General features: G+C 40.5%; 1 protein-coding gene across 1 annotated transcript in view; it reads left to right on the top strand.

The window, feature by feature from the left end:
• GRM5 (glutamate metabotropic receptor 5) overlaps positions 1-13299 on the top strand; it is a 206414-nt gene that overhangs the window by 153266 nt on the left and 39849 nt on the right. The window contains exons 4-6 of the mRNA XM_088140844.1: positions 7217-7463; positions 10473-10641; positions 11313-11439. Coding sequence (XP_087996970.1) covers positions 7217-7463; positions 10473-10641; positions 11313-11439 — 543 coding nt within the window. The remainder of the gene's footprint in view (positions 1-7216; positions 7464-10472; positions 10642-11312; positions 11440-13299) is intronic.

Here is a 13299-nt window from a genome sequence, read left to right as displayed (position 1 = left end):
TCTCCACTGTCTGTCACTGCTGTCCTGGAATAGAAGAATACATTCAAGGTTTGCAATGCTATTATCTCCAGGATTCCTTACCACATTTATTATGATGGTTGCAGATCAAGATGGAGAGGAAATCACAGATATTTAACAAGCCAAATTCCTGGACAACAGCAGAAAATACTGAGCAAGAGATGCAGAAGGAACAAAGCAAGACACAATGGGAATTGCATGGTCTTGGAAGATAACAGAATGTATGCCCCTAAGTGATTAGCACCACCAAGCAAGAAATACATTCTGAACATTAAAAGATCAAATAATGCAGAATGTGTAATAATGAACTTGACAGCAACAGAGGAAATGTATATGTAGGAGGGAAAATAATAAGACGGGTGTGGTGATAATGATGGAAGATCCCAGATTGCACTCCAAAGGGAAATTATACCACTTTATGAAATCTTAGAAAATACAGTTTGAGTTCAGCTATCTTCCCAAGCCCATTGTCATTTTATAATCAAAACTACTCCAGTGTAATTTTGATTACACTGGCAATGTAATTAGGCCCTACACTGTAGAACAGTAGACCAAAATTAAAAACATGTCTGTTGACTAAGGGAGGTTGACCTTAGGACCAAAAGGTTTTTGAATTGATGCCCCTTGCATTCTTAATCATGTGCATGAGTGTGTCTGTGTGTAGCAGATGTTTTAATTGCTATACATTCTTTATAGGCTTTGTGCACCAATCTGGCACACAGATGCACACATGCACATGTAGCGATATGTTATTGCCTACATACTTCTGTTAGACTCTTTGTTAGTAGAAAAGGTAAAATTATCCAGCAGGGGGAAGGTAAATTTTATTATTTGATGTAGTGTTCCAAGGGGTTTTAATCTTTTTTTTTTTTCATCCTTTTTACAACAGTGGGTTAGGAGGGGGTTCGTTTTAAATTAAAACAGCTCCAAGTTTGTTTTCAATTAAACTGCCTTCACCTAGTCGACTGTGGACTGCAGATACTATAACCAAATCACATATGTGTGTTTCCAAACTCTGCCCTTCAGTCTTACAGAAAGGTCTGGAGATTTGAAGTGAAAAAGCAGGGCTCTCCATTATGGAACTTGCTCTCTAATTGTTGCAGCACAGCTCACCTTTCCCCAACTTGGATAGTGCCCAGGTCACACCTTCTGGTTCCTGCCTGGCTAATGAAGAAATTATTAGAGATATGATGAGGCTTTGCCAGTACTGTCCTGGCTTTCATAGAGTGCATGAGTATTTTGTCTTCCAAAAATAAGGAGACTTTGTCCCAGTTTATATGATTGTATGCTGTGCAAACTACCACAACAGAGATTGGACTGGATAAATCGTTGAGTAGGTAAAATGTGCTTGCCAATAGGAACATAAATATCAGTGGCTGGAATGAATCAGAGTCATAATCCATGGGATCACAATAATGATTGATTGGTTGACTGGTTGATTATGAATGATCGGGTCGGTATTGACTCTTAGCAACCACATAAATCGGCCTTCTCCAGGATGACTTATTCCTTTCCCAGCCTGGCTGTTCAAATCTTCCAACAGTGCACCCATCATCGCCGTAATCAATTCCATCTAGCTTGCTGCTGCTTGTCATCTTCTTCTCTTTCCTTCCACCTTTCCCAGCATCATGGATTTCTCATGTAATGGGCCCAAAATTTGATGATTTGAGTCTGGTCATTTGTGTCTCAAAGTGAGAACTCTGAATTGATTTGTTCTATGATCCATTTGTTTGTTTTCTTGGCTATCCATGGTATTCTCAGGAGTCTTGGAGTTCTTGGTTGTTTGCTTGCAGATATTTCATTACCCAACTAGGTAATCATTATCAGTACGAGTGACTATGGGGTTTGCTGTCTGTTTATATATACTGTAGTAGCTTTCCCTGCCAGTTTTGGTTGGGTGTAGTTTCCTCCTTGGTGGTTCCTTGATTAGAGTATTGTTTTCTGCTTGTTTGTCTGGTGTTAATCCCTAGTTATCTAGGTGTTGGCTGCTGAAGGGGATGTGTTCTAGTCTTTTTTTCCTTCCTAGGTTTATTTATTGTCTCTTTTGAATGGTCTGTAAATGTGGTTTATCTCTATGTGTCTATTGATGGTTGATTTGACTGAATGCCAGGCTTCCAGGAATTGCCTAGTATTTTTGGATTTGGCTTGATCTAAAATGCTAATAGTTTTCCAGTTGAAACTGTCATTGATTGTGTCCATGTATTGTGAGATTAAGGCGTTTTCATCATGTCTTCGGACTGTTGGTGTTTGTGGATGTGCTCTGCCTGTCTGTCCTACATAGTGACTGTTACAGTCCTTGCATTGTATGTTGTAGAGGACTTCTGTTTTTCTTCTTAGGCTACTGGGACTTTTGGTTTGATTAAGATGTTTTGTTGGGCTTTAGTTGGTTTGTGTGCTACAGAGATGCCGAATGGTTGTAGTAGTCTGTTGGTTGTTTCTGAGATGTTTTTGATATATGGGAGTGTTATCCTTTTCATGGATTGTACTGGTTGTACTGGTGTGGGTTGTGGGGTCACGTACTTTTTGATAAAGTTGTGTGGATATTCATTTTGTTGAGAGATGTTATATAAGTGGTCTCTTTCCTCTTTCTGGCATTCCAGGTTGCTGCAGTGTGTCTGAGCTCATTTGAATAAGGTCCTTACACAGCTCCTCTTGTGGGAGGTTGGGTTGTTACTTTGGTAATGTAGTACTTGATTAGTGTGGGTTGTTTTCTGATAGACTTGGGTTTCTAAGTTGCTGTAGTTTCCTCTCCTGATGAGAATATCCAGAAAGCGTAGTGTGCTGTTTTCTTCTTCCCTTGTGAATTTTATTCCTTTCAGGATATTGTTGATCATCTCATATCTCATGTCTTCTCTAGTTGTTCCTTTTTTATTATGATGAGGGTGTCATCTACATAATGGATCCATACTTTTGATTGTACCTGTGGGAGTGCTGTAGCTTCTAGATGCTGCAACATAGTCTCTGCTATGAGTCCTGAGGGTGGTGATCCCAAGGGTGTTCCTCTGATTTGTTGGTATATTTGTCCATCAAACTGAAAGTAGGTCGTGAGGCAAAGGGGTCTGCTTGCTTTAACTGGGCAGCTGGGATGACCTTCATACCTTGGATGTATATACTCTTGGCTTACATTCCCAACATTCTTCACCTTTAAGAACACTTTCTTCTCCCACCACGATGAGGAGCATAGCAGGACCTGAGGGGGCAGAATAATGATAATAATAATGACCATAAGAGTAATGAATATAATGATGGTGTGAATCATATCCAGATGTGTAATTTCTTTGCATTGATTGACTGATTGATTGATATGGCTTACCGGCTGCTCCATTTCTGAAGACTCCAAGCAGTTTATGAATATCAACATAAAATTAAAATATAGAAAATCAATAATGTGAATATAACAACAAGAAGACCTGATGTATCAGTTAGTGTTCCTGCAACACATTTGCACAGATAGAATAGATTATCTGTACCCTGGTTAATATTTCTGGGCAAAGTACCTTTGAATCATAGTAATCATTACATGCATACTTGAAATGTAGCCCATTGCTGATGTTTTAAGGATTGGAAATGCTTCCTAGTGGATTTTGAAGCAGCTTACTAATCCCTTCTCCTGAATTTTCTTTTTCAAAAAGCCAACTTATTTCTGTAAACGCTTTTAGCTGCACTTGCCAATTTTATGCTACTGTTCTTCGTAAATGCAGCCAGAGGTGTCTTCAGGGTATGGTCAAAAAATTCAAGATGCAGCCACAGTAGCACAACATACAAAAAGAACAGATGGTGCTTCAATTGCACTGCCATGCCCACCACCTTGCCTTTTTTGACCATACCCTGCAGACACCCCGGAGTGCAGCTTCTCCCATTCAGAAGAATTAGATCAATTTAATTTTACTGCTGTATTTCAGAGGCTCAGATCACCTACTCATATTCAAGGAAATGTAGTAGAAACTCATCTTTCAGAGTAGGATAAGTACAGAGAACATCACTGAACTCCTAGTATGAATGGATTTATCCCTTTTCACCAAGGGAAAGGCAACCTTTTTAGATCCAGAAAGCTGCATTTTATGCTTAGTTGGGAGTTGGAGGCACATGTACACATGTTCCCATGTACACATAAGATGCAACTTAACCCTCCTCAAGGGCAAAGGAAGGGGAATGAGGCTTTAGCTGCCCTCAGTAACCAAGTTAACATTCCTGCTTCCTGATGGAGAGTAAAGAGAACTAAAAATCTTGAGCAAAATTGCAGAGGGTGTGTATGCTCCCTCATTTCACTTCCCGGTGATCCTGCTTCAGATATTCAGCAGAGTGCCTGGCAGGGAAGGCCAAAGCATGTTCACCCAGCCCCCCATGATGCCACTCACAGCCATCTGTTGGGGATGCTTTAATTTCTGCACTGTGCAGGGGGTTGGGACTCAATATCTTAAATGGCCCCTTCCAGCTCTAGAATTCCATGATGCTACTGAAGATCCCTGGTTAGTTTTTGATGCAAGTAATAGCAGGAACCCAGAGCTCTGAAACAGAAGAGCAATTCCAACAGCCTGTTACCAGCTGTTTGGCAGGCTGCTGAGGGCCATGATGACACTGGGGAAATAGGACTTCCTGGCTACTTGCCAGTAGTTGATTGGTGGGCTGCCAGAAAGCATGGGTGGAGAAGACATCAGCAGCTAGCTGCATGAAGACCACTGGAATCCAGGGATTACCTGCTCCTGCTCTGCATCTTTTGAGCTAATGGGAGATTAGACTTTAAATCAGAGCTGAACCAGAAGTTCTTAGAAGGCATTTTTCTGAGAAAAAGGATGAGATTTGTCATTTTTTCACTCTCCCTCTATGTTATTTTACTTCATTCCCCTACACCCCACCCTCTTCTTTATTTCTCATTTCTTTTTCTAATGAACACTGTTCTGATCCTTTCTTGTTTGTCACTGGGCTCATTTTTTAAATGGGCTCTCTTGTTCTCTCCATCTGCCCCCCAATCTATGTTTTGTTCAGGATGGATATGCATCTGCTCTGTTCCAGCTTCTTGCTGGCCTTGGGCTCTTTCTTGAACTTGTGTGGATGAAAATATGGGGCTAAGTGTTGGACATTTCCTTGCACATATGTGAATGAAAAGATGGGACAAATTCAGGATCTTGGTGATGGGGCTGGGTGTGGGGAGCAGAAATTATTTCCAGAAGAATTTGTCCTCTTCTAATATGCCCTGGTCAGATTAATCTGGATCTTTGTATCAAATTCTGTGCACCACAGAAATGACATTTAAAAATTGGAAGAACTTGAGAGGAGGTCTACCAAGAAAGTGAAGGGAGTGAGGGGGAAAAAACCCTACAAGAAATGGTTTAGCATCTAGAAAAGATTGCTGAGTGGAGATATGATAGCAGTTTTCAAATAGATGTAAAATTGTCATCCAGGAAAGAAGGGGACTTACTCTTGATTGCCCCTGAGGCAGAACCATAACCAGTGTATTAGAATAACATGAAAAGACATTCAGGATAGACCTCAAGATGTTGGTGCATGTGTGGTGCATAATCCTTCACTAGAGGTCTTCAGATAATAGCTGAAGGGCTGTTTGTTGGAGATTCTGCAGTAAGTAAGGAGTTGGACCAGATCACTTCTAAGATCTTTTCCACCTCCATGATTCTATCAATTACCTGGCCTCAACATGTTTTGGGGGGTGGATCTGTAACATTCAGAATTGGCATGATCAAATGGATTGTTAATTGACACTCAAAGGAGTCAACTAAGCATTTAAAATGTAACTCAGAAAGCTTCCTCCATACTCCTTGTGCTGGGCTGCTCTCTTCAGTGGACAAAATAAATGGCAGAAACCTGCACTGATAAAGTACACAGTGAGAAGAAAACAGAGTGGGAGAACCCAAAAGAACATTCTGCTCTAGGGTTTCTCAGTGCCTTAAAATGAACATTCATTACATTTATTATTTAATATAAATTGAGCAAATGAAAGAATAGGGGCGTTCAATTAACTACATAAGGTTCTTGGTCATAAGGTCATAAGGAAATGACTTATTCTTCCAGTGAAATGGATCTTTCTACCTTATTTCACCATCCTCTTGCTTCAACCATTCTTCTCTTTACTATCCAGCTGTCAGTTTTGTTCTTATTTTTTAGTCAAAATTCCATGGCTAGTGATTCCTCACTGTGTCAGATTGGGGTTACCCATTTTAATATTTTTGTACACTTGCAACTTTGGAACTACTATGCCTCTCTTTCACAGAGAAATAACATAATGATTCCTATTTCCGCAAGTGAAAGAAATCTTACATCAGAAATGGAGATGAGGATGAGGATGATGATGAAGATGATGATGATGTAGTAGTATCCCCCTCTCATTCTAAGATCTAAGGTCTAAAGAACCCAGAAAGGAAGCTGACCTTGAAAAAGTGGTAGAAACTGAGAACCATATGATGACAAAGGATACTTGCTTGTCATGGAGAAGAGCATTTCTGTTAATAGAATAGCAGGAGCACATAAGAATATTACATAGGCTAATGTAAGCTTATATAAAGCGGGGGGGGGGGGGTTCCCTTCTTTTTTTGAGATAACTGTAGGACATGAATAGTTTCTTTGGCAAAATACAACACAACACTTTCCTTTGCAGATGAATAGTATTCATTAACTTCCAGTGGAAGGTGTGGGTAAAGCTCCACTTGGAATTATTTATAATGGCTGTTGTCCCTAGAAGGTCCTTCTGTACTCAGTGGCTCCCACTGTTTTTAACAGAAATGGTTTGTACCCAACATTTTTCAAGCCGCGGCACAAGGAGGCTTTGCAAACACGTGCTTTGACATTGGCATGCCACTTCAGCAATCTCACACTATTTCGTCGTCATGGCAATATTTTTGGTGGTAGAGAAATTTCTTGGTTTTTCCCAGCTCACATGCCAGGAACATTTTCTTCCAACTGTTCTTTTTAGCAAGCATCTTTGTTGAGATGCCAGACCCTTGGTTTGGAGCCACTTACCGAAAGAACTCGTGGGATGACTTCCGTGAAAATAACTTCTGGCTGACCTAGTTGAAGAGCTGAGAGTCAGACCTGGTGTTAAAGAGAACCTAAACACAGATATTTTCATTTATTCTAGATTTCGAAGAGGGAGAAAGAGAAAACCTTTCAGCAAACAGAAAATTAATAAAGTGTATTTTGTTAATCTGAAAACTGTGGCAATTATTACATGTTCTTTTCACGACAGGTAATTTGACCTTAGAAACACAACATGTGCAAGACTCCAAGATGGGGTTCGTGATTAATGCAATATATTCCATGGCATATGGCCTCCATAACATGCAAATGGCACTGTGTCCAGGCTATGCGGGTCTTTGTGATGCTATGAAGCCAATCGATGGACGGAAACTTCTGGATTCTCTGATGAAGTCCAACTTCACTGGGGTTTCTGGAGATATGATCTCATTTGATGAAAACGGAGACTCACCAGGACGGTACTGTACATATTCAACCATTTAGAAAATATAGAATGCCTTGACTTGCTAAGTACTCCATTTTTTAATCACAGCAATTGGAATTCCTGAAATGGGCCCAGATTTTATCATCCTTAAAATTAACCCACTGTAGTGTGGGACTTAATCATGACTAAACTAAGTCAATGGTTTCAGTCAGTCTGTCTAAGTAGACCTACATCTTCCTAACTAAGGGCTCATCTTCACTTCCTCCTAACTGTAGCCAAACCCAGAATTATTTTTTAATGTCCTCAGATGAGGCACCTTAAGGAAGGTCAGCTGTAAAATAATGTTTTCCTTCTTCCATCATAATTTTTGCTGTGAACCAAACTAGCAATTATCAGCAGTGTGGTTGCTGAAGTAGTCAAGCATTGGGATTTGCCCTTCTTCTCTTGGTTACTTCAGACTTCAGCAAGCTTGTCTCCCCCTGTAACAGGCAGTAGAAATAACCTTGACGAACAGGAGGAAGAGCCACAAACAAGGCAACAGTCAGATAAAAGAAATCTGAGCCCGAGGCAGAAATGTAATTTGAGAAAGTGTCTCAGACATGACCCTCCCTGGTTCTCAAGAAGATAAAGGGAGGGAGAGGGGAAGCACATTCATACTTGCAAGATTGATATCAGCCCTTCAAGGTAGACCAGACTAGGATGCCAAAGTTATGAATGCTAATACTACTTTATTATAAAGTTACAGTAACAGAATCTTGCAAATGAAGCCTGGGGGATTCACCAAATTGCATTTCTTAACTTATCTTGTATTAAAACAGTCCAGAGCAGTACACTTGCCAGCCTCATTATTAAGGCAGCAGAGGAAACAGCAATGAGGTCAGGGCAATTTATGCCAGCATAATTTTCTGCCAACTCATACACTGCAGGTACTTTGGAGCCCACGGGCACCACAGTAGGGACCCCAATTTTAAAGGATCATAAAATGGGCTTAAATAGGATTTCTTTAGTCCAAGTTCTAAAGGATGGTAAGATAGGTTTAGTAGGATTCCTTTACCACGTGCTTAGACCACAAATAGGCACTCCAACAGACTGAAGCAGTTTGCTTCCCAAAATGAATTAAATGTTCACACAAGCTGCTTCTTGGAGATACCATGGACCAGTTGGCTTTTCTGAAATTCATGCTGACATTTAAATCATACTTCACTATTTTGGATTTTGAATAAGAATTGGCCAGTTGGCAGAACCACTGCCAGTAAATGCTTCAAATCATTTTAAGAGGACATCAAAAGCATTTAGCATTTTCCTTGGCAGTCAAAAGCATTTTCTCTTTGTGTCTGTTTTGTTTTCTCTCCTAATGCCTAGGAAAAGATGTCATTCATAACGTACTATTCCAAGCAGGAAAAATACATTTCAAACCACATATATTCTTTTAAATATTCAGTCATCACATACAGTATATTCCTACCTCATCTTCAGTGAGGAAAAGGGATAATGATGTCTTCCAAATGCAACAGATATGATATAATGTCCCAGGCCTTTGTCAGTCCGTGATGCCAGCAATTGGTAAATCATGGCCCTATCAACAGGCATGTTAACCACCAAATTATCTGGAATATTCATGCATTCCAATTAGAATCTATAAATCTCTTTTAAAACACTCTGGTCTCACAGATTCACACTGGCCCAAAAAAATTGCAGTGGCTCTTAGTCAAGAATGTAGTCAGGCTGCTTGGATCAGAGTAGAATTGAACACCAACAATATGGGGTCTTGCCACTGCTATGCCTTGAGTAGAGGCCATCTGGATGGACAGGTAAATCTGAAACTGCAGCATTTCAAATTCAAAGGCAAAAGTTGCTTCAGAGAGTATAGGAATGGCTGCAATTCCTTACACTAAACATGTATTTTCCTGGGATCATAATGCAACTGTGGATAGTGGGAAAAGATGAAGCTATTTTAAGGAGTTGCAGACAGGTGCTATAGGAACATATCTACTGCACTCCAAAGCACCACTGGAATCTTACTTTAACACTAGTGACACAGTAGCATCCCTAACTGTATTTAAGACAAGCTAGCACAGGGCAGGCTGTGTGACATACACAGTCTGTCCTCAAACAAGGGCCGGTTACTCAAGAGGAACAGCAGGAGAATAAATACTGTTGCTTCTCATTCTGGCTAATGGTAGAGCTGAACCCCCATCTCAACCATAAATGATTATATGGTCCAGAATGTCCAGAATATCTGCATAAGGTCAAGAATTTCCAATATTAGTATGGGCAGCCCTGTCCAATTTGGTGCTCTCTATATGGATTTGATTTCAACTTCCATAACTTCTTGCTGAGAACTATGGGAGCTGAAGGACACACATTAGCCTACCTGAAGTCAACAGCACCTAACTTATACACTGGCAACTCCAAAGAATATCAGGAAATATATTTTAGTTATTTTTACCCTTATGCTCCAAGAAAGCTTTCTCTAACCTCCAGATGCCTTGCAACCAATGAACGGAGATGATGGGAGCTGTAGTTCAAACATCGGCTGGACACCCATTGTTCTGTTGGAATTTATGTTTGCATTTGCATATTTTGATTATGTCTGAAGATACAGTGCAATATTTTATATATTATATTTTTGTGCTGGTTTTGGTCTCTGTCCCTTATTCTAACTCTTTAGTTGTTCTCCATTAGCAGTAACATATGACGGAAGGTCAAATATTTTTTTACAGCTGAATAAAACTATGTCCAGCCTAATTCATACATTCATTTTTCAAATGATGGCTACATACTTAAAGCAACGTTTATTTGTTATTTGGAATATTTTAACATCCAATCTTATGAATACACCCCCATATGTAACTCATATTTACACTCTGGGTTGAATCTGGATTGAACTGAAATCAATGGGATTAATGTTGGATATGACTTTAACAGCCCAATGAAAAAACGCTGATTGTTGCCTTACTTTGCACCTCTTTTCTCATGGTGACCCTGTCCTTAATTCTGGGTTTAAGCAAAATGGAGTGATTTCTCTTTTTTTGTTTGAAAGGTATGAGATCATGAATTTTAAGAAAATGGGGAAGGATCGTTATGATTACATCAATGTCGGAAGTTGGGACAATGGTGAACTGAAGATGGATGATGGTGAAATTTGGTCAAAGAAAAGTTCTGTCATCAGATCTGTATGCAGTGAACCTTGTGAGAAAGGAGAGATTAAGGTAAATCGATGTGGTTTGGAATTGCTGATCCAGCTGATTCCATGGCCCAGCCTATGACAGCATCAGAGAGAGAGAGAGAGAGAGAGAGACTTACTACTCTCTCTCTCTCTCTCTCTCTCTCTCTCTCACACACACACACACACACACACACACACACAATTTCCCATGGTTCCTGGCAGACTGTGCTCCAGAGTTAATGATGACAGCACTAACAGTTTTCCAGGCTAAGCTCCCAACTTTTCAGAGCCAGTGTCTTAACCTTGTGACCAACATATACATGGACGTAGTTATATAATTAAAACAATAGAGTCAACTATACAACTGTAGAGTTCAGCAGAATGTCCATTCTTTCCCCCAACACCAAGGTAGGAACTGAGCTGCAGATTTGAAATGACCATGCCTGGAAATAGCCATGATGAACAGAACATCCTGAGGTGAGGAGGGATCCAAAACTCACCCCCAAGTTTGGCAGAACCTGAACACTCATCTGGAAAAGGGGCCAAGAGCCCTAGCCCTTCATGTAGAAGGGATCTTTAACAACTTCAGTGGTTTTGTAAAAATAGATGGATGTGATAAAATGGCACAAAGCTGGAATCATTTTTTTAAAGATAACAAATCATGAGTTTTAGAAAACAAAAGGCATTTAAAAATGTGTTGGGTGTTCTTCTCAGGTTATCCGCAAGGGAGAAGTCAGCTGCTGTTGGACCTGCACCCGATGCAAAGAGAATGAGTTTGTCTTTGATGAATATACATGCAGGGCCTGTGAGCTGGGCTCTTGGCCCAACCATGACCTCACTGGTACGTAAAGAATAACAGAACATTGTCTTACAAATAGGAACGGCAATAAAATGTTGAATATTCGAAGATTTCTATTTAGCCAGATAGGGTATTCTGGAAAAAGGCCTGTGCATTCCCTTTTCTTCTTCTCCTCACCCATCCTCATCAGCATACATAATTATGGGAAGCCTTCCCATAATTATGTATGCTGATGGGGGTGAGGTGAGAGAAGAAGAAAGGAATGGCATAGGCCCTTTTCCAGAATACCCTATCTGGCATTTTTGCTTTTATTTAGCTGTTTTGGAGTTTCTCCACCCCCTTACAACTTTCTTGATACCTTCAAAGTTTATTTAGGGAAACTCTGAGATTCACTGGATCCCATTCACTGGGTCCTGTTGCTAGCAGTGAATGGGTTTGCATAATTGTTGACCCTAAAAGGAGACTGTTACTAGTATACAGATATTAAGATTTAATTGTGGCAGTGCAGATCCTTTGATTTCTACCATGAGAGGTAGGACATCTTCAGCATGTCCCCAAATCCCACGTTTAAAGCTTTTCTCCCATTCCCCTCCACGTGATGACTGATTAAGAAAGGAGTAAAATTTCCAGCATCCTGTTCCTTTAGTATTCCCTAAATTTTGCTCTGCTCTCTTTCTCATCCAACGGCAAGCCTTTGAAAAATGAATGCCAGCTTTCTGTTTCTTCTGAAGCAACCTGTGGGATTTTGCTGCAATCCATAGAGCTTAGCAATATTTTTCTATTGCCTCAAAAACAGGCAAGAACCCTATGCCACTTGAAAGATAAATTGATCCCAGTGTAAGCATTTGTTGGATCTTAGGGACCCTTTGCAAGATGCATAAAAATCGGATTGCTCTCCATCAGCCATCAAGGCTTAGGCTGTCTTTTAAAGTCATTCTTCTTTTAAAGTCAATCTGTAAGGCAATTGCTACCTTGCAAGCCTCATATACAAGTTTCCAGTCTGGCCTGCAAGCAGTTTAGGGAAAATCTGCCCCCTCTCTTAAAGTCTTACCTGTCCCCCACTGCTCCCCCCCCCCCCCAGGCTCTCTTTCTTTCCTCTGAAGCAGGCATCTCTTATCCCCTGGGAAAAAAGGGGAAGCTCTTAGCCCTATTTAGCGGCTGAATGGAGATAAAGACGCTTCCTCATTCAAAACACCCTTCATGGTGGATCTTACAAGGCTTACCCAGGTGTCCTTGAAATGTCTCATATCTCAGATTGCTGTAGAGCCAGTCTGTTCTTGTTTGCCACAAGAGGAAGTTGTCCTGGAGACTGCAAGGACGTGCATGGAACATATATTGAGCACAATGTTATTCTGGTACTTTTTGTTTCTGTCAAAGTTTCTAGAGGTAAAGGAGATGAGTGGAATCCACAACAGTGTTTACCTGTTATTGGGTAATACTTCTTCAAGCAGCAGCTAGGGGACCACATATGTAAATACTGACACCACATGCACAGAAAAGAACCCCTATTTGTGTGTCACCCATGCTAAGGTATCACCAATATGGTCTCCTTGCTCATGTATGTGTGGTATAATTCTCTCTTTCTTTTTCCTTTCCTTTCCTTCCTCCCTCCCTCCACCTTCTGTCTCTCCCTTCCCTTCCCTTCCCTTCCCTTCCCTTCCCTTCCCTTCCCTTCCCTTCCCTTCCCTTCCCTTCCCTTCCCTTCCCTTCCCTTCCCTTCCCTTCCCCGAAAATGATTTTTCTTATTTCTGGCAGCATGGAAATAATTAATTGAGATAAGATCCAATTTGGAATATTGCCAAAACAGAAAACATTTTTAAAGGGTATTTGTATTCTTTCACCCAAGATTTTTGGGGAGATATCAATCACAATTTAGGTTTAGCAGCAGTTCTGTATCTGAAA

The sequence above is a fragment of the Python bivittatus genome, unplaced genomic scaffold (genome assembly GCF_059951505.1).
Source record: "Python bivittatus isolate LINGU-HERP-01145 unplaced genomic scaffold, Pbiv_v1 ctg000340_np1212, whole genome shotgun sequence".
Taxonomy (NCBI): Eukaryota; Metazoa; Chordata; class Lepidosauria; order Squamata; family Pythonidae; genus Python; species Python bivittatus.
Note: the sequence above shows the minus strand (reverse complement) of the source record. Positions and strands in the feature narration are given on the sequence as shown.